The 22,864-nt window shown below is 27.7% G+C and overlaps 1 protein-coding gene across 1 annotated transcript; it reads right to left on the bottom strand.

Annotated features, from left to right (window-relative positions):
• Positions 1-5,566: 5,566 nt before the first annotated feature.
• Positions 5,567-20,704, bottom strand: eas (ethanolamine kinase 1). The gene is made up of 4 exons (XM_065506938.1): positions 19,641-20,704; positions 9,332-9,969; positions 8,476-8,925; positions 5,567-6,148 (listed from the first exon to the last, which is right to left on the bottom strand). Exons 1-4 carry the CDS (start codon positions 19,965-19,967, stop codon positions 6,061-6,063), a joined length of 1,503 nt encoding a protein of 500 aa, XP_065363010.1. The 5' UTR covers positions 19,968-20,704; the 3' UTR covers positions 5,567-6,060.
• Between the last annotated feature and the right edge of the window lie 2,160 nt (positions 20,705-22,864).

Below are 22,864 nucleotides of genomic sequence, written 5' to 3'. Positions count from 1 at the left end.
GGAAAGATACACGGACTGTTCGAGATTTGGATACCTATCGCCTATTGGTATTGTTATGGATGCTGACATGGATCCATTCAAGCTGCCGGATTTTTATTGCAAGGCAATTCCTGGTGCCCATAGAGGATGAATTCACCACGTTTTCATCCATTTTATTTACTTATTATTTATTTATATGACAATTTATTATTTTTTGTACTTAAATGGTAATCTCGGATTATGTATGTACTTATTGTTCATCAATGTAACTGTTTTATTAACGTGATTTTTGAATTCTGGGAATTCCATTTCTGTTATTTAATTTATATTCACATACAATGTATGTTACATGTAATTATTGTTAGTCATTTAATTTATCTGTGATATCGGTTTTCACTGTTGGCCAATGTGATTTACGGTTTTGTTTTATTTAGTTTTAAGTGTTATTTAGTTTTATGTATTTATTTTGTTTAACAGTCTTCTCTGTTAGTTATAGTAAATGCCGGGAGCAAGCATTGTTTGCGTATCATTTTAACAGTTCAATGTTAACAACATATGATTTTTATTTAGCAAGTTGCTTTTCATCTTTTAATGTGTATTAAAACAAGACAAATATATAGTTTTAAGATTTTATACATCAAAATGTCGATTTTGTATCTCACTCTTCCATGTAAAGAAAAAAAAAGACTCAATAAAACGCTTTACTTACTTACTTTTACTTAAATCCCGGCGAAATATGCTTCAGGTTTAATATAACAGCGTGTTAAGCTGAGTTTAACTGATAAGTAAGAAACTAGCTCTTAGTCGTGCGATTCAATTGTATAATGGATTTGTTCACAAAAATAAGCTCTAAATGAGGCACGTAATATAAAATACATATTTTTAAAAATTAAATAAATTCAACGCCTGCTATGTATGAGTATGAGCCAATACTTGATTGAGCAAGTGTATCTCACCACTTTTTTATTTTAAAAAAAAAGAACTAAAATGATTTAGGGCTTTTTGTAACTGCTTGTATTTTTGTTATTTTCGGTTGTAGTACGCTAATTTTTTTATCAATGGTGTATTAGGGGATTATCTATCGAAGTATGCAAAAAAATCAATTTTGGAAAAAAACGAGTTAGGGCCTCTCTATATTAAGGTAACGATACATATGTATATCGATTTCGTATTTTTCTACGGGAATACCTTTATTTATAAACATTTTATATATTTTGCAAACTGGCTAACGAAAAACCTTAATATTTAACTATCCATTAAGACAAATTAACACCTCGTATATGAATCGTTCTCATTATTATTAATATTGAATAAACAGCAACGACATACATACTCGTACATATACATATAGAAAATGTGTTTGTGTTTATAATTGAAAGGCAATAACTCGACATGCCACAAAATCAAAATATTTAAAAAAAAACATAGTAGAACTTGTATTGTTATAATACCCTGGAAAAACGACTTTCATAAGCTTTGAACATAAATATTCTATAAATTTATGTTATTCAGAGCATCGAATTAATTAATCACATTTGAGCTTAATTCACTAAAATCTTAATTTGGAATCAAAAATGTCACCATTCCCAACATCTAAATCTTTAAAGGCTTATATTTAAATAGAATACATTCATCGTTAAAATAATTCATAACAGAATTCAATCAACCCTAGAATGATTAAATTTTTGTTAATTGAAATCTAATACAAATTGTTTTGCTTTTAATCATTTACAAAATAAATTGAAACAATTTGACACCTTTTTGTAATGGATTTGAATTAAAGAAAATTTTAATGGTTCTATAAGAAATTAATTCTATAAAGAATGAATTGTCAAAGGAATGAATTCAACACAATTAAAAGCCTTATGAATTAATTTGTAATGAATTCAATAACGGAATGGTTAAGAGATACAATTTTCGAATTAATAAACATTTACATTTATCAGACCTGTCACAGAATTCCATTCCGATCTAAAATGGAATTAATTCCGTTTTTGGCTTCATCAGAAAAAGTAAAACGTAAATTTCTTTCGGAATGAAACCACTTTCATTGGAATTGATTTCTTTGTAATTATTTAAACTTCGGAACTGCACCCTTCGGCATTGCTGATCCGCGTTTTACAGATCCGCGCCGGAATTGGAGACAATCTAAACCACATCTCAACCCTATTAAGGTGTTTGGGCTGGTGTCACCTCAGGAATTGTTCCGGACTTAATAATGAAAGGGAGTGGTCGGAAAATTACGTTGCCCATGCTGCCAGCGACGTAGTTCATCGGCGTCTTCGACATCATCAGCAACAACAACAACCATGGGACAACAACTATACAATTTTTATTTTCGGAGCTGGTCCGTGCCTGAGTTGAAGAAAATCCCGGACCATGGTTCTGCACGGTTTGCCAGAACCGACCGCACCACATGTCAACACAATTAAGGTGCACCTCATGTTTGGGCTGGTGTCACCTTAGGAATTGTCCCGGACTTACCCATGAAGGGAGTCGGAGAATTACGTTGTCACATGCTGTCATCTTACGCCATAACGCCACCCTCCCCACCGCATACGACGTTCCCCGAAAAGATCGCAACAGAGGTAACGGTGGAGGCATCGCATTTATTCTACACAATACCATGCAGTATAGAGCTCTTTCTCTCGATCTGGGGCCTATTTCACTAAACTACAAGTATAAATTTTCACAACACTTGTAGCTTTTTGCACTTGTAAACTACAATTTCTACAATTACAAGTTCTTGTACATACATATATATTGTGATATTAATTTTACAATTCTTATTTATTATTACTCAAAATGCTAAAATATCCAATAAAAACGCAATATTTCTTATATCGTTATATTTTTTATATCGTTAGCTAGTACGCAAACGTGCCAAGTCCCATTTTTTGAATTTTACAGGAGAGACAAAAAACGTTCTATCTTTTTTTGCTTTCAATATTCTGTAGATCTGTAAACGCAGTTCTCTCCTATGATCTGTTGGTTTTAAGTAGCAGTTTTTATTGAAATGACTTTAGAAACTGAAGCCATTTTGAGGGACTTAGCTCTTTTGATTTTTTGGCTGGACTTAGCACATTTTCTTATAATAAATTTTAATTCCTCGTTTTATTATTTTATATTATTTAAATACATTACAAAAAACAGTCTTATTTCATTGCTGTAAAGGAAAATAACTCAAACTCTTAAATAAATTAGTTTTTTATTATTATTTCTTCAAAATTTTTTTTGTTTTATTTTAAAGTGAATTGTGAATTTTTTTTTATTTTAAAGTGAATTGTGTAACCACACTATAGTGATTACATCGAAAAATGTTAATCTTCAAAGTATTATTGAAAAAGTAGATTTAAATAGCATATTCAATGTTTTTTGCTGGACTTAGCATGTTTTCTTATTATTTTTTTTTTGTGGAGTTAGCACTTTTGCGTATCACTGAAAAATCATCAGTTAGAAACAAAATAACGAAATTTTTTATTGCAAAATATGTATCTTATGTTTTACTATCTTTCTGCATCAAAATCTTATTTTCAATCAAAAGTGGACTTGTTACGTTTGCGTACTAAGCTTACGATATAAAAAATATTTTTTAATGGTGAAGGGTATATTCGGCACAGCCGAATATACCCTTCATCATATATCATATTTATATATCATATTTAGCAAACAAATTTCGACTTAAAAAAAACACGAGTTAGGGCCTTTCTATATTAAGGTAACCAAATGCTAATTAATATTACAATTTTTGGATTTTGTGTTTATTTTAACTAATTTTTATTAAAAAATAGTTAATCAAATTTTATTTCAATTTATAATTCACTTGTAACTTGTAAAAAATTGTCTGAGGGTCTCCGTCGACCCTTAGCTTTTTTTCTACAATTCTACAAGTTTACAAGTGCAAATTTAGTTTAGTGAAACAAAACCACTTGTAGAAGTATGACTTGTAGACTTGTGACTTGTAAAATTCACTTGTAGCTACAAACTTGTAATTGTATTTTGATGAAACGCAATTATTCACAAGTTCACAATTTTACAGGCAAAAACACTTGTAATTGTGAACTTGAAGCTTAGTGAAATAGGCCCCTGAATTCTAGAGACCAATATCTTGAAGTTCAGGGTATTGCGGTCAGATCGGGAGATATGGAGTTGGAGCTCTATAATGTCTACATTCCGCCAGGACCAGATTGACGAATCCACCTTCTGCACATGATGATGCCCCTGGGGCCAAATTACCGCATTCGTGATCGAATGAGCTATCGTATCGAAAAATGATTTCGATATCGAAATTATGATAAAATGTACTAAATTTCATGCTCGATATCGAATGCCGTAATCTCAAATAAGAAAATTACGATCGAATTTACTCGATATCGAATGCGGTAATTCGGCCCCAGGATGGAGCAACAGACTTAATCACCCCTATCACGAATCTATATTCCACATGAAATATTTTCCCTTTTCCTTTTTTCGTTCATCAACTTTGTTCACATGAAAAAATTCCCCTTGTTGTGAAATTTTTAGATGGAATATTGTAAACAATAAACAGCTGTTACGAACAAAATTAACTATTGTGAATGAAAAGTTCAGGGGAATTTCACAATAGCAATTTTCCCTTCGAGGGAAATGGATATTTTATGGGAAGAAAATTTCACATGTTATTGCCGATAGGGGTGAATGCCTTTTGGTCCCGCATAGACCGTGCCGTCCTCAACTTATGCCCAGCATGTGGTCAGGGTCCTCATGACACCCTCCACATATTTAACTGTTCAGCCAACACTACACTCAGTCCTATTGAAGTAGCACAATTTCTTGGACTTTATCATGCAGAACCCCCAGATTAAATATTGTAAAATTGTTCACGCTGCTACAACATCATCCATTCGCCATACGGGCACATCTAAAACACCTATTAACTTGACTTGATTGACAGTTTCATTTTACATATGATCAGAGACAGACATAATTTATGGGTCGATATGGCAACTGGCAGCATCATTTTCTGTTGACAAATTGCAACCAGAAATTTGTGGTTGCCCTCTGGAACGCAACTGAAGTTCGGTTGCCATCCATAATCGACACATTATTGATTTTCTAAAATTCCCGAAAATATTTTGGTAAGGTATGGAAATATCACTCATCTCTAATTCACCAGTTGTTACCAGTGATTTTTCAATCATGGTGAATAAATCACAGGGATGGAAAGGACAGATTATGGCATAATTCAGTTCCAAAAAAAACCTTTAAACCATACATATTCGAACGATTTCACATTGGAATCGAATTACGTAATAGCCCTCCAGAAATTCAAAAAGATTTCAACATTGAGTTAAGTTCCCACATGGAAGCAGTGAGTTTTGTTCTGTTTTTATCATAGCTTTTGTTTTCTCTCTTACAATTGATCATTTATTCATAAAATAAATGCTTGTTTCTTAGGTGTAAAATTGTTATTAAAACCTATTGCGAATAAAAATACGTCAAACAGGCAATATGGTATAAAAATTTCATGAGAGGTAGTTATCATTATGACTACGTCCTAAATTATTAAAAATTTTCATGTACAGTAGTTAGATTAATAAAAACACAATTTGTATTTAATCACAAATCAATTTCATTAAAAAATATAATAATTAAATAAGTATGTTACTAAGGACTAAGTAAGAAATAGTTATAATTATATTGTATGTACAATCATATTGTGTAAGCCGAAATTTAACAAATTTAGATTGTAAAATAATTTGGGAGACAAAGCTAAAAATCTTAGAGTGAAAGTGAATCAAAAAGTTATGTAAGTGTATAGAAAGTTATTGAAAATATCAAGGAGAGAACAAAATATCAATCGTTAAAAGCTAATAAAATACGATTATAAAAATATATGTATAAGAGAAAAATAAATATGTATTAAAACTTTTAATGCTTGAGGAATGCTAATTTTATTAAATAAATTTATTTTTTTTTATAATTATTGTTGTTTTTAGCTGATTTGAAGAGCAGCTTTCAGGGAACTGGTAGGAGGACGAGGCAGGGAAATTACCACAGCACAAATTAAGACTATCAAAGATACAAAATCAATAGAAATCATTAGATTTTACACTTTGGTAGATTAGCATCCAAAGCCAGAAATGCATCCTTTCTAGCTAAATATTCATTATAACGTATAAAAGCATAACTATAAAGAGAAAAATAATAAAAAAAACATCATCGTTAATAATATATATATATTAATGTATTGTATTATATTAGGTGGGACATAAAAATAGAATTATGTACACATTTTTAACGAACTATGTTAAAATGTTAAGATTCATAACAAAAGCAACATGTAACATTTTTTCCAGTTTTTTTCATGTATGTGTAAGAATTGCTAATGGACTTACTTTTAATTTTTCGAAATTAATAGTTTTTCTGGTTCCCTATCAAATACTTGATATTATAATTTATAGCTGATGGCCTAGGCAGCCAGTGCTACTATTTTATATATTAATCTTGTATTTATATAAGTTTAATATCATGTAAATAAATAATATTATAATTTGTACAAAAAAAATGGTTTCTTTTTACCCTCTGAATGAAACATAAAGACCAAAACTATTTTTCAGATACTCTTATTTTTTGCAAAAACTATTCCACTCTATAGGCGTACAAATGTCACGTACGATGACATGGAATTGTCCATACTGTTTTTGTTTTTCAACACAAATTTAAAATTTTTCTTGAAATTTCAAAGGAATTAAGTCTTCACATGAAAATATCGGAGGGTCAAGTCAAGAATTCCATTTTGATCGTTTCCAACTATATTTTAATACAATAACATGCTTTTTTTTCTTGATCAGACTCCCACATACATATGTATATGCAAATAAAAATAATTAATTCATTTTTATATCTGCCAAAAAAAAAATCTAAGTCTGACAAAAAAAAAATAATTATTTATGACATAAAAAAACAGAAAATAACAATTATGTCGTGAATTTTATTATAAATGTCATAATTGTTACGAATTGAATTTTTTTGTTATTGAACTGACCTTTGAAATGACAAATTTTATTAACTGTTGTTTCATAGTTCTGTACCATAGTAGAAAAATAGAAGGTAGTTTCATTCTCTCTTTATTTTTTAAAATTCTACGTCTGACATGCTTAAGGATTTTGACGTTTTCGTTAAAATACTAATACCATATTAATTAAAAATGTTCCCATATATTCTTTGACGTGTGTGAAAAAAATAATACATAATTTTCATTAATTTGAAAAATGTTTACCCCAATTAATCAAATACCAATAGATGATGAAGAACAAATTGAGGCAAATAACTTTTGATCGTATTTTATTCTTATGTATATTTATATGATTCTTTTTATAGATTACAGAATATCAATAAACTGAGCAGTTTTTGGACAATATTTATAAATTAAATGATATAGAATTTGACGGTTTGGAAAATTTTGCCGGTTACATTATTTCAAAAATGGGTCTTACCGAATTTGGATTCAGAACATCGGAAGGAAAAGATGAAAATTATAGCACAAATTATATGTTAAATTTTTTAAATTCAACTAATGTAAATTTGGATAAAAAAATTTTAAAAGGTTTTATCTTGGGAGAACATATTTTCGAATTCGGTTTTTAAACCGCCATTTAAAAGATACAAAATATGTTCATAGTAAAAAAAAAATTAAAAAATTCTTACTTAATATACCTATAAAAATAGTCCACGTGTTTTAATTATAAGTAAGCGAATGTTAGGAATTGAATCATTAACTTCCAACACAACATACTTAATACATTTTTATTTAAATACTAAATTATAAATTACACATTTTTTGTAAAAAATTTCTCTAAAATAAAAATCATTTTTAGGAATGTGGCAACGCTTTTTATAATGCTCACAAAATAAGGAAACTTCAAAAAACCTTATTTGAAAAAAAATTTTGATTGAAACTACCTTCTATATTTTTATCATGGTTCTGTACATAAGGTAACATAGAGACAAGACGTAATTGTCAAAAACCTAAGTCTGTTGTCAAAAACCTATCTCTTGCAACAACAAAATACATGTTAGTCAATGTATTTTGTTGTTGAATGAAACATATGATTTGTTGTATTTTTGTTTGACAATTCAGAGTGTCTCGTCTCTATGTATAATTCTCTATGGTTCTGTATTTCCTATAATTTTGTATATATAACACTATCATCATTTATTGTGTAGTTAATCTATGCATTAAACCTTCTTGACAAATTGGAAAAAAATAATTATGTCATATTGTCACAATGTCCTAATATATTATTTTAGTTTAAACAAATTTTTGGGGTGTTTCAATTTGTTTAAACTAAAATAATATATTAGGACATTATGAAAATATGATTTAATAGGAGACCGTTTGAATTCCCCAAATATGTAAATTCTTCATGAATCTTGACGTATTTTCAGGGTTAAAAATTAAAAAAAAAACAGAACATTTAATGTATGTGTATGTAATTGAATTGAAAGACTTACTCAACATAATCGAAATCTATTGTGGAATGTTCGGCTTGTATTAGACACCATATAACCCAGAAGAAATGTGCCGCTAATGCAAATTGATTAACCTGGACATATAATGTTTCTACTTCAGCATCACTGATTTGGGTTCTCTGTAGATACGTTTGCAAATATACTCTCAGCCACTTTAGTTGAAAATCTCGACAGGGATAACGGGTGTAGTCGACGGTGTCAACACCAGCAAATTCAGTAAAATGATTTCCAATATCGAAGGCCTGATAGTTGTAATCGGCATACTCATAATCGATAAAAGTCACAGTTTGAGAGGATTCTGTATAAATAACATTGCCCAGCAATAAATCGTTATGCGTAAACACTAACGGTGACCCCAAAGCTTCCAAACGTTTGTAGAGTTCGGCGAATTCCTGTCTCATGCGTGTTATAGGTAAAAATGTGTCCTCAAGTCTGTATAAAATCCAACAAGAAACCAAAATGAAAAATCAATAATTAGTAAAATTTTACGAATTGAGATAAATATTCGTTAATTAACAGACATGAACATGCATGATCACAAATTCTTATTGTTTCATTCATTCATTTGAGTTTTCTGATGTGGGATAACCGATTTCTGATTTCTTTGTTACTACGACTACACGTACAAACGAATGTGAACGAACGACGAACTACGAAAAGAACAACGAGTCATCCGTAAACCGCCGGCCAGTCGAAGAGCCTTGCCGTTTTGCGTTCGTCCGTTCAACCACTCGGACCGACCGCTCAACGTAGTTTTCTACAAAATAATGAATTTTTTGTTTGGCATATTCCAGAAAATAAAAATTTAATCAATGTTTTCTATCCCAAAGACAATTACCTTTTTTGTTTGTTGGCATCAGTGAATTTAACAGGTACTAAATCAAAGAAACTTTGTGTTTTTTTCCACAGCATTGGCACTGGCTTAGTGGTGGCTCCATGATCCCAATTCGGCTTCACTAATCTATGCATGTCAGCCATACGTTGAGCCACCAATGACCAAACTTCTGGCCTAAGAACACTCTCAGGATTAAGAGTTACCCCAGGTACAAAATCATAAACCAACCCATTTTTGAAAGTTGCATAAAGACTTGGTGCAAATCCATATGAGTGCAAAAGTATAATATTTCGGGTTTCGGCCTTACGATCTATAAGTAGGTCTGTTTTGTTTCCATATACTCTAACGAGTACTACGTTTTTGGTTGGCGACGATTCACTTGTTGACGTCATGTTTGTGTTTGTTGACATCGCAGATTCATTGTCAATGTCGGCATCAGCGTCACTAAGATTTCCGGAATCATTGTTATCATCAGCTGTGATGGTCGTATTTGAACTTTGTGGCAGGACTTCTGAATCTGAAATTTCACTCTCGTTGATTTTCGTACTATGAAGGCTGTTCGTAATGGAAGTAATGTGATAATCTCTGGGTGGATTATAAAAACAACCAACTAGCTTATTAGTAATGCCATCAGTAAATTTCTGCAAATACAAAAATAAAAATAAGTAATTACTTAAATGAAATAGTGGACACAATGATTGTGAGTATTAATTTATGTTGTCTTAACTACATATGTATTCAATTTGTAAATATTTATAAAACAAACAAAAAATTCGTAAGGAAAACCACAAAATATTTGTTGGAGAAGAAATTATTAAGTTTTTAAAGGTATTCATTCATAGACGGCAATACTGAGTATTAACACTTTTCAAATTTAAAATATTATTGAAATCATTTGGTATTTCAAAAAATCGTTTCGAAAAAACATTAATTGTTTACACGATAGTATTACAAATATTTTATTTCTTTGTTGATTGATATTTTTCTGAAAACTTTATTTTTATTTTATATTTTCTTGACATTACTATATTACCATAGAATAAACACATAGAACGGAATTATTACTTTTATTCATTATTTAATTGTAAAAATATTGTATTAATCGTATATGGCCCAATGGGCTCGATTATTTAAATAAAGAATGAAATGAATGAATAATTTTATTTGCTATGTAATTTTATTTCAATGTATATTTTCTCGTGATCTCGTTTTGTTTTGTAATGCATTTTCATGAATAATTTTTGTTTTATATTTTAAAAATGAAAATAATAATAAAAGAATTTCACGTTCAAGCGTGTAAATTTTATATTTTTTCCATGAAATTCGACAATCGCTAACGTGAACAATTTCACTAACATGAACTTCCTTGGTTTAAATTAGTTCACGTTACCGCGAGTGCACTGTAATACCATTTCTGTTAATTTAAATATAATACAAATTGAATTAAAATATTTTTTCTTCATTCAGTTGTATTTTTGTTTAGCTTTTAATCATTTACAAAATGACTTCAAAAAAATTGTAATAGATATTAGTTGAAGAAAAATTTAAATTGAAAGCTATTTCAAAAAAATTAATTTATTGTTGTATTCGAAGAATAGAAAAAGCGATTAATATGGATACCCTAATATTAAGAAAATTCAAATGTTATTACTCATAGATAAGATAAGAAATGAAATATGCTTTAATAATTGTTGTTTAATATTATTAAACAACAAGTGATAATACTATAGATGCCAGCGCCGAATATTACATACCCTCCACCAAAATCAGTCACATTCAGTTTCACATTAATGAAGTGCTTAAAAATAACATCCGAAACAGATTTTAAATGTGATTTTGTAATATCAATAGTTCACTTCATTATAAAATGTTACCAAATTGAAGTTTGTTTCAATTAATATTTCTTAATTGAAAAAAAAATATATATGTATGTTAATTTTGTTATTAAAATATCAGTAGTCGATTTATCCGTAGCTTTATTTATATAAACACATGATCTTCAATGACACGCTAATGTATAAATAAGCATGATTCACCTAAATCAACAACTTCTCGTCAATAACTACTGTTTGTAATGTAATTTTTGGCATTTAATAATATCTGAGTTATTTTAAAAGAATCTTAAAAATATATTAACAATCACTTGTTCAGATTATTTTAATTATTCTAAATTTTCTAAATAAACTAGGTTTGTATAAACAATATGTTACTTAATAGAAAATCAAACAAATTAACAAATCATTGCATTATATTAACATTCAACGCAAATTTAACGTCTAATTTTATTACAAAATAATAAAACGCACAAAATAAACATGCAATTTTATTAAAACTTAAAATATACTAACTACATAGTTATAATATTTAAACGCTTAAATACTTGTAAGCATGCCATTTAATAAAAAAAATTCCATTGAAATTGTCGGAACATTTTAATCAATCATAATATATACTCAATTATTTAGCATTGCTGCAATTGTATAAGCAATGTCTAAATATTTTATTATATGACTGAGATTTCATCGCGAATAAAAAAAATGATTTAATAGTTTTGTGTGTTTTTTTTAATTCTTTCAAGCATGAAAATGTATTGTTGCGTTATACAAACAACAGGTGAAGGGAAAAGGCTCTACTCATATAAAATAATATGTGCTCGTAGTATGAGTATGTATTTGGTAGATAAGCGTGGTACGAACCGTTTTTTTTATCATTATAATCCATGTAAAATTGTTAATTTTATACTATTATCTAAAATATTGGCCGACTTCATAAACGCAGTAATGCAAAGCAATTACAAGACAAAGCAATACTTTTTGACATTCATGAACGCATAAATGTTTTGTAAAGAATCATAAAAAAAAACAGTTCCCAAATTTGACAGATGCTGCACATGGACAAGCTTTGCCATACAATAATGAACTTGCGACATTGCTAAAACAAAATCTATTGCGTTTATGAACACTATGCATGGCAGTGTTGCTTTGCAAAATGCGTTTATGAAGTCAGCCATTTTCTTTGTGATCTTTGTTACTTTTGACTTTCCCTCGCATTAGCATTTTGAAACTTATTTATCAATTTGATGTATAGATAATTTAGATTAAGAGATTTTCCATAACACTGATAATGTAAAGTCTTTATAATTATACTAACGATTTGTCAACGTTGTCATAGAATGTTTTCTTTCGAAGTTTTACAAGATTTATAGAATATAAATTGATTGAAGTTTAGCGTAAAATGTATAGTTTTGCAGTTATAGAAAAATAGTAACATTTAACAGAAATTTTGAAAATACCCTCTAAATCAGCAGTTATTATATATTTTTTTGGTGACTTTACGCATTTAACCATCAATTACTTGGCCTGTCATTTTTGATATTTTAGAAGCTAAATTACAGCATACATATAATACTAATCTCGCTTCAAATCCAAAAGAAGCCAGATTTTTTAATTTCAATCAGGGATCTGCAGGTATCCTTAGAATTGACAGGCTTATAGGTATATGAGTTTAATAATAATTTCTAGTTTTTCGTCAGCTCCATACATTGAATAGTATTATAAAAATTAAAATGTTTAAATTTGCTTAGTCTGTATTTTATCAAGGTGCAATAAGAAAGTTGAAAAATTGTCCAGTTTCAATTGTAAATTACTTTTAAACTGCCTAAAAAATTTTTACACGATAGGTCTCATAGTAATGTACCCTAGTTTCAATATATTTCCAAAAAAATCCTTTTATTATGAGCACAGGATATTAACTCAAAATATCGTCCTTTAATGAAGGTTATCATTACTACTTTTTTATCAAACATATTTACATTAGCTCCCGTATTCTGAAATTTATGACAATAACAAAATTATAATAAACAAAATTATACTAAAGCGTAACCACTTTTTTTAGCACAAATTTGTTTGACGTGTTTACTCTTAAAATTGTTTTATAAGATCAAACAGCATCAAATAAAATAAAAATAATATTTTTGTTTTGAATCATCCAAAGGAAAATAAGTTTTTGGAATAAATAAAAGAATTCAAATATATTTTATTTAGTGGTTACGTCTTTTTCGTCAAATATTTGTCACGTGTGACCCAACCTTTAGTTATACAATCTTCAGTTTTCTGAATTTCTCGCTGTCATAAAGTTCAGAATACGGAGATAAATATGAAATATCTTTTGCGTGAAATTTATATTAATTATATTAATTAAATAATGAATTAATTATTGTTTTATTTTTATATTTATATTTTTGAAGTACTCTAATGTACATACATACATATATAAAAGACAAACAAATTTCCAAAGTACATAGAAAATGAAAATGAAAAATCATAACATTTTATACGACAAATTCATTACTATTTTTTTTAGAATTATGTTTACACAACAACATCACACATTTTTGACGTATGAATCCAAAGTCTAAAATTATATTTAGATTATCTCTGTGAATATAGTTTAGGTGAAAACAAAAACAACACCTAATAGTATATTTTGTAATTTATATTTTTTAAATAAAAACAAAATCTACAAGCTGTCGCTTAATAAAGTCGCGTGTTTGCAAAATATCACGCCATTTGAATGAATTGTACTTTTCATATATGTACCTAAATACACACATTTGAGGTACATATAACCAAAATTAATAATATTTTTAACCGTACTATTGTTCTAGCATATATTGTATTATCTTATTAAAATATGTACTATATTTTTTCTTTATGTTATTTATTAGTAGACTTTTGTAATCGATTATTAATATATTATTGATTTGTTTATATGTAATAGATTAAAAATTATAAAAAAGTAATGCAAATACTTCAGTGAAATTTACAACACCTTTAACCCGCCAGTGGTGACGCAAATTTTACTTTCATAAATGGTCTAACGCTCTGATGGTTAACTTTTTTTTTTTTTTAATTTATGCTTTTTGACAATAAAACAAAGATATTTAATCAATTTAAGTTCTTTTCCTTCAATTTTAAAATTCACAAAATTTTTTAAAAACAATAAAGGAGAATAAAATTATTATACTTTTTTAACACACAAGGTCTCACAGACATATTGGTCACCATTGGCGGGTTAACCAACAATAAGAAAAATATGCCTTATAGGTATGTATTTTGTTTGTTTACTGTATTTTTCTAAACTAAAAACTAAAAATTTAGTTTGTAAAATATCTTTATTTAGAAATATTTTATTTAAATAAATGACAATTTACTGCTTTAAAATCCAAAAATTATGTTTCTTTTGTTAATCTGAATAAATATTAGGTAGTACAAAACTATTAAGGTAATATTTTTGAAAAAAAAATAACAAAATGTTTATAGATACAATGGTTCTAACATTTTATTATTAATAATAAACCCAGCTTATTTAAAAAAAAAAAAACAACGTATGGAGGGTTTATTGGGTATGTGCCGTTTATTTTGAAAGTGGCATAGTAAATAACCATTTTAATGGTGCCTAATGTTCGAAAACAGCGTTATTTTTAACAAGCATGCGAATCTTAAATATACTTCACCAACGCATACTTATAAAATATAAATATAAAGATTAAAACAATTTTTTGGTAAAAATGTATCAATCATGTTTGTAAGATATTACGGGGGCTTCGGAAATTGATTTCAACAGACGGATATGCCTATATCGACCGCGCTATAACGATTCAGAATATATATAATTTATGGGATCGCAAATGAAAATATGGAAATTTCAAACGAAATGACAAACTTATTTATATAGTATTTATTATACCACTTTTGATGAATTATTTAATTTACTAGTACATATAACAATAATAAAACATCTATTGAACTTTTTTAAAATATTAACGAAAAAATGCAATAGAACTGACTGAATTTAATTTACTGTAGATATGCGCTTTAAGTATGTTCATATGTATATTAAAAACGGTGTGGAAAGTTTTAAAACATTTTAAATAATTATCATAACAAAAATAAGTAATAATGTGAGTTGGTCAAACCCAACCATACAATACCCTACACCGATAATATTTAAGAGTAGTGTAAATAATGAGATCTAGGTAAAGGCGTTTAATAAACCTAGTGTCATGTGTGGCAGCTATGATCAATTATGATCTAAATATATATTTGGTATTTTATGATTGTACAACATTTTATGTTATTGGTAAAAAAATATTAACAGATTTATTCGCTTTAAAATGTTTTTTGTAACGATCGGCATAATATTTTGGAGCAAGATTTCCCTGTATGTATATGGAAATTATTTGTGTTTATTAAGAGATTTATACGCGTGACTACTAATGGAGCCTTTATAAAGTTACCCAACAAAAATTTTTAATTAATTCAAAGTGAATATACAAAGATTACCAATGACAAGCTAATGTAAAAATCATGCACGCTTCGTCATCACTTTAACCCCTACTTAAAGTACTTCTTTGAGATATAATTTTTTGGCGGTTAATTATGGAACGATCATCATACATTTCATGATTTCTGTATAAAGGAATATTGTTTGTGTTGAATATTATCCGGAAACTAGTATTTGTTAGAGGCTTATATACTCGTTAAAGTGATTTTCGGGATTATGACCAATTATAGACCGATCGACACAAATGGTTGACATGGATCCGTGCCTGGTGTAGGGTATAATATTCATTATCTATTGCAAATATCTACGTACATATGTACATATTAACATTCTGATTGAACGTCTTAAAAAAAATACAAACACAAACAGTTTAATAACAATTTATTATACATAGATAAGTGAAAAATCAACAATGTACAAACAAAAGTGTTTTATTATTTGTGAATAATTCCAAAAACATTAAATGCAAATTTTAAATGCGCACTTTATAAGATGATCATATGATTTAGTATTTCACTAAAAAACAATAGCATTTGCTCATTTAATTAAAAGTGTAAACAGATATTATTTTAAATAAAGATATAGTTATACTTACACTATTGTATAATGACGTAAAATGCATATCAGTACTATATTTTTTTAGTAATAAAACCTAATACATATGAAGCAAGTAAATTTCGATAAAGTCGACAAAAGAATTATTAATTTGTAAAGTTTTTACATGTGTAAGTAAGACCTCCATAATTTTAAACCACATGCAACATTTAAGTGAAAAATTGTAGTGGGAACATGCTTAAGTGTATGGCTGAAATTTGGCTAAAATGGAATGTATTTTATTTATTTTTTTTATTTATTTGTATAAAAAATTTTACGTTTATTTTTACATATTATAATTAAGCTATAATTTATATTGATATTTCTTATAAATTCGACTGCTTTCCTTATATGACATCATAATAGTTGTGTTCGCGTACTTGATAATTTGTAATAACATGGTTGCACATGTAAACAAAACAAAAATATTGAAAATAAATACAATTTACAAGTTTTGCAAAGAAAATAAGTAAAATAAAAAAAAAAAAAAAAAACGTTTTAAATTGATTTATAATAAAATACAACTTATTTTTACAAATTGTTGTTCGCGTACTTTTTTTTATTCACACGTTGTAGTCGAAAGTGTTGAGCATTCCTTATTACATTCGTTATAGGGTTGAATTTCACCAACATATATTAATTGTTCTATCAGATATTATTGAGTTTTTTTTCATGTTTTGTATTAAATTTATCGTATTTAGTTCAAAACTATGTTTTATTTAAGAGTGTTTAGCATGCTATTTATCGGTGTGTATCTATCGCCTTATTTTGTAATATTTGTAGTATATCCTCTTGTATTACATCTCAACAGCATGTGTATAAAACCGTGGTTCAAAATGTGGTTTAACAATATTATAAGATAATAGCTGTATTAATTAAAACTTAATTTCGTAGTTTTTTGAAAAATCCAATTTTTCTTTCTAATTTTCTTAAAAATATATTTCATTTTAAGTCCTTATCTATTAGAAAACCTAGATATTGTATATAATTCACTTTTTCTATTATCACATTATTAATTTTAAATATTATACTACTCTCCATATTTATTTCCATAAGTTTAGTTTTATTTTATTCAGTTCCAAACGTGTGCAAATCACAATGTATCTGTATCGGCAATACATATAAAGAAAATTGCAAAAAAAGTTTTGAAAAATATCAATTCTTTTGGAGGTTGTCTCACATTTTGTCCCATAACTCTGATTCTACTTGTCCGATTTTGCCCATTTTCAATACCAAACATTTCTGATCAATAAAGAATAGTTGAGGAAAATTAAATAAAAAAAATCCCTGGGTCTACAGTAAAGATTTTTATAAATTAATTTTGTACTACATAATATATCTGCTCTGTTTATTGTCCACATTTAGATTTTTGATAAATCGTAAACAGCAACTAAATTATACTTTTATTAAAATTTTAAATATTTTGTTACTATGGTTTTTATAGAGTTCTACCGAATATTTGGGATTGGATTAACTAAAAGTTTGGAATTCGGTTAGTATTCAGTATTCTGGAAAAAACTTGCCCGAATGCCGAAACGTTTGTAAAGAAAGAAAAATCGTAGCTTATGGTGTTTTAACATGTCATAACTAAAATCCGATAACTTATATTTTTATTTTTTGTTTTTATTTTTTATTCACAATTTATGTAATATAAGCCTTTAAACGCCCTAAAATTATATTACAAAGTAACAATTCCTGAGTATATATAACATAAAATTAAACTGAAATAAAGAAAATTTAAATTGAGAAAAAAATACAACATAGGTATTTAATTATATTATAATTAATACATCTGTGTATAAATATTTAAAATCCACACTGAATAAGTTAAGTGGTGGATTTTAATTATCTTACTCTAAAAGTAGGATAATTAAAATATTTCGGAAATTTGTGGTACATTAGAAAAGATTCGACATGGTACATTAGGTTGGGTTTCACAAAACTGTTTTCGATCTGTCTAATGTTTGTTCAATTTTACCAAATAATTGTACTGTTTAATTTTAATATGTATGTACAAATATAAAATAATGTCTTCAATGCTAATTTGTTTATTGAAAATTATGGACTTTTAAATAGATTTATGACACATAGATGAAAATGAATTACTTTAACATAATTATGCCTAAATGCATTTTGAAAACTCTCGTCTAAGTGTCCTTATTCTTGTTCATGCTTCATATTTACATTTTTAAATATTTTGAACAAATTAAATGGCGCTATTAAAAAGTTGAAGCTATTTTTGTATAGTATGTTAAAGTAATTTAATAAATATAATCAAATAAATGTAATATAAAAATCATATAAAAACCATAGCAAAAACATATAAAGTAATATTTAATATGAACATAAATAGTATGTATTGAAATAAATATGTATATTGAATTGAATTAAATCAAGGAAGTAAAAATTAAACAATTCAAATGTTTGTTATACACAGAAAAAAGTTTCAACATAAATATTATGATTTGATTTCATTGATTTCAATTCATAACATTTATAAATAATTTCTTAAATAGTATGATTTATTTCATATCTTATATTTTCAAAAAAATCTAGAAGGCTTGAAAAATATTATTTCAATTTTATTTATATTTTTATGTTGTTCAAAAATGTTAGAAATTTTCCTTTAAAATTTTTTTATTTTTTTATGATTTTCAGCTACAAAATGAGAAAATATGCGCGAAATTAACTAAATTTTGTTAAAAGGGTGAAATGCTTTAATGTTTATTGATGTTTTATTATGATTAATGATAGTTTTTAAGTTTCAGATATTTATAATTCATCTTAATATATTGGCCAATATATGGCTATTATGCAAAAAATTTTGAAATAATTCATTAGATAATACAATTATAATGTAATTTATTATAAAATAGCATACAATTTATGTAAAAAAGCAAAAATTTCCGTCATGTACAATTTTATAATATTTATGAACATGTTCTTATTCTGAATGAAAATAGTTTGGGAAAAAAAAGTCAAGTTCGATTAATAATATTTATTACAAAATTCATTCCAATTATGAATTTCTTTTTTCTGTGTACGTGATTATTTAAATTGTTTTATATTTAAAATCGAAAATATCTTGTAAGAACTCGATTCTGAATATAGTACATAATAAAACAAAAATATAGTTTCTGCTATCAGTAAAGGGTCAATAAGTTATCAGACGTTCTAATTCTATAAATACAAACAATTTGATGTATTCAGGAAATGTATTTCAAATTTATTTTGAGGGTAACTGAACTCAATGGGATCCGTTAAAAATTTCGAAATGAGTATGTACATATTTTGATAATAACATTACTATTCTAGTCATAAGAATAATATATTTCATTATAAATAATGTGGGAGAGACTTTAGATAAATTTACCTTGAATTGAACAAAATTCAGATCCCATGCTGGTCGTATTACTTTCAATATTTCCTTAGCACCTTCAATAACGGCATTTTCATCTACTTGTATGGGCACAAATGGCACAGTTGCGGCAACAGCTATTTGTGATGATGAAGAGTGGTGATGTTGGGCGAATGTACTATTTGTGACAGACGTTACAAGATTTGTCGATGAGCATTTGCCATTGTTCATACAGGTATTGTTAAAATCAGTTGCAGAAGAGCGCTTTAAGAGTTTTGGAACACGGTTAATGCCAGGTGAAGTGTTCTCAGTATAACAATTTATTTTGGTTTCTGTGCCCATACTATTGATCCAAAATTAATATCAAAATTACTGGAACTCTAAGAGATGATTTGTGAACTTTTTTTTAATTTTTTTAAATTAAATATTATTATCGGTTGTTATTTACTAAAAATGATGGTATTTAGTAGTTTAGTCAATTTAAGATAATTTGTTTACGTCAAAAATATATAGAAATGTGGTATTGCAATTAGATTGATTTTCGTTTAAAAAAAAATATGAAAATTCGTCATCAAACCTGGAGGTAAACAACACAACCAACCAAGTTCAAACGCAACAAACAGACAAACAACCTCGCACAATCGCGCAGAAATTTTGTTTTATTATTATTTTCCTTGTAGTTGCTTTGATGTTGGCTTGTTTGTTAGATCTTTCGTATATTTTTCTGTTGTCCACACACACACACTATTAAAGTTATCAACACAAAATATTTTGTTTCTAAAATCTATTTTTATCGATTTTTCACGTAATAATTGTGTGTGATAGTAAAATTATGTGGCCTTTGTTTTTTTTTTGTTGTTGTATCCTTTTGATTTTGTTTCAACAATTCAGTTTTCTGTATTTTATACAATTGCTTTTCCGTAAAAAGTACGATTTGTAAATAATTTTTAGTTTAATGATTTAAACATTTAACTATTTTAATAATCTGAAATAAATGCGGCAAAACACGATATTTTGCAAAATATCACCAAAAACACGTCAATTTCCGTCGAAATACTGTTTTAAACTGAGAGCGAGTTCCTTTTTGCACTTTTTTTAAAATATACTCTGTTGAATTGCCAACCTCTTGATTGTTTTCTTATCGCCGAGATTTTATAAACGACGGTCATGAAGAATAAAACCATTTGTTATGTATATTTTTAAAATTAAAATCATCATTCCAGTTAATTAATTTGATTAAAAATGAATGTACTATTGTGGAAAACTGTTAATATATCTTAGCGCCGATGAATCATATTTTAATTTACAATTGAGTTGTCATCACTGCAAAGCAAGAGACTTGCCAACTTTCTTACTATTAGTGTTACAAGCTGCCAGGTGAATTTGGGAAAAAAAACGTCAATATACCGATAAAAAAGAAAAAATCGTCATTTCGAATTTTAAAAATCGTCAATAAATCGGAAAATTACAAAGGTCAAGATTTCTAACAGGAATTTTTAAATTTCTATTTAAAAAGTGAACGAAAACATCACATTTCATTCAGAAGTTTTTTTAATTTTAAATAAAACACATAAAATAGAATTTAACGTCTAAATTTATATTATGACCAGAAAGAACAATATCTGACATTACTTTTTAAAGATAATTTCATTAAAATATAGCACTACGCTGTAGGTGGTCCATTCGGAAGGTAATAATGCCTGAGATTAAAGCATAAATTCGAGCTTGGCGGCTTCAATTAATTGGGGTAATGTCATTATATTCTGAATAAATTTTGTCAAAATAGATAAAGTTGCTTTAGAATTGTGGTGAGACGTGGTGGTTTTTTTCCGTTTAAAATAAAACTGGCAACACAAAAAGCAAGAGTTGCCAGAGAGGTAGTGGCGCTGATATGCTCGCATATGCTTGGAGCTCGCCGGTTGGGGTGGTTCTTCCTTCCACACACAAAAAAATCATATCAGCTGAGATGCAAAAAAAATATAAAGGGGCACCGAGTAGGTTTCCGTTCTCCATACAGAATTATACCCTACCAACCTTTTTCACTGGCTGGTGTCATGCCAGTGTTGTCCCTCCCACTAGGAATCATAGGATTCCACCATGACTTCCGATATTAGGGATGTCCCAAATTTACCCTGCACACTTTTATTTCCCCTACTTACCGCCGCTTAATATTTTAGTTTAGACACTCATATTAAATGATAAGATTCATAAAAAATTTTCATTTATACATTATAAAAGTTATCATTTCTTTATTGCATTTAATAAAATTAATGCTAATTCGTTATAAAATTCAATCTAAGTTTAATTTTAAAGAAGAATTTAACAAGTAAAATTATAATGGAGATTTTAATTAATTAGTAAAAATTATATATTATAATATATTGATCTGATTTTAAACTTAGATTATTTACAATATGTGCATATATTAATGTTTTAGCAACATTTATCAGGTAATTACAGGTAATTTTTCTGTTATATATAGTTACGTTTTAACCTTTTCAAAACGTTGGTTTATTTCCTTTAAATAAACCGGATACTTTTGATTGCAAATAAAAGCCGTTTAGTAGTTTAAAAATTGTAACAACTCTTTATTTATTTAAAATGTACAACAACCACAGAATTAAATAGTCACTCAATGTTTTTTGTACACGTTTATAAATTCGCAGAAATACAGGCACACTTTATAGTGTACACGAATTCACTTGAAACACACAGCACTCAGTTGATGTTTGTTCGAAAACCGTCTCTGATAAACTCACTCACGACTGCAACCTCTGCCACTATTTATAACACTGCTATCTGCACTCTAGATTTCTATTTAACTGTCTAGAGGTTTCTAATACATACGCCATCTGTGGTGTACTTTCTACAATGTTCTTTAACTGAATATTCGAATTCGAATATACGTCGCCAACTTATGATCAATGGCCAACTGAAAGCTTTTATTCAATGCTAATAATGCCCACAGATATGTTACAGTTTGCTATTACAGCACTGTTATTTGAAAGCATTAGGCTACTTTTAAATCAGCCGTTAAAATCGTTATATTTGAATTCAAGTACAATTTCGTATCAATATATATATTTATGTAAACACTTATGTTATATTATACTTTTTATATATTTTTTTTTGTTATCTATTGTTATCCTTATAGATATAAAATTTACTATTGAGATTCAACCCTTTTGCACAATACATGGCCTAATAAAACTAATGGACCTACGAAATGAGCTCACTTT

The sequence above is a fragment of the Calliphora vicina genome, chromosome 4, assembly GCF_958450345.1.
Source record: "Calliphora vicina chromosome 4, idCalVici1.1, whole genome shotgun sequence".
NCBI lineage: Eukaryota > Metazoa > Arthropoda > Insecta > Diptera > Calliphoridae > Calliphora > Calliphora vicina.
This window is presented reverse-complemented; position numbering and strand designations above follow the sequence as displayed.

What these genes read in the sequence shown, in the direction of transcription:
- eas (XM_065506938.1), bottom strand. Translation starts at nt 19,967, where the DNA reads ATGGGCACAGAAACCAAAATAAATTGTTATACTGAGAACACTTCACCT. An exon ending in TGAATTTTGTTCAATTCAAG is followed by an intron (nt 9,970 to 19,640) that starts GTAAATTTATCT and finishes TTGTATTTGCAG; the next exon opens with AAATTTACTGATGGCATTAC. An exon ending in GATGCCAACAAACAAAAAAG is followed by an intron (nt 8,926 to 9,331) that starts GTAATTGTCTTT and finishes GATTTTATACAG; the next exon opens with ACTTGAGGACACATTTTTAC.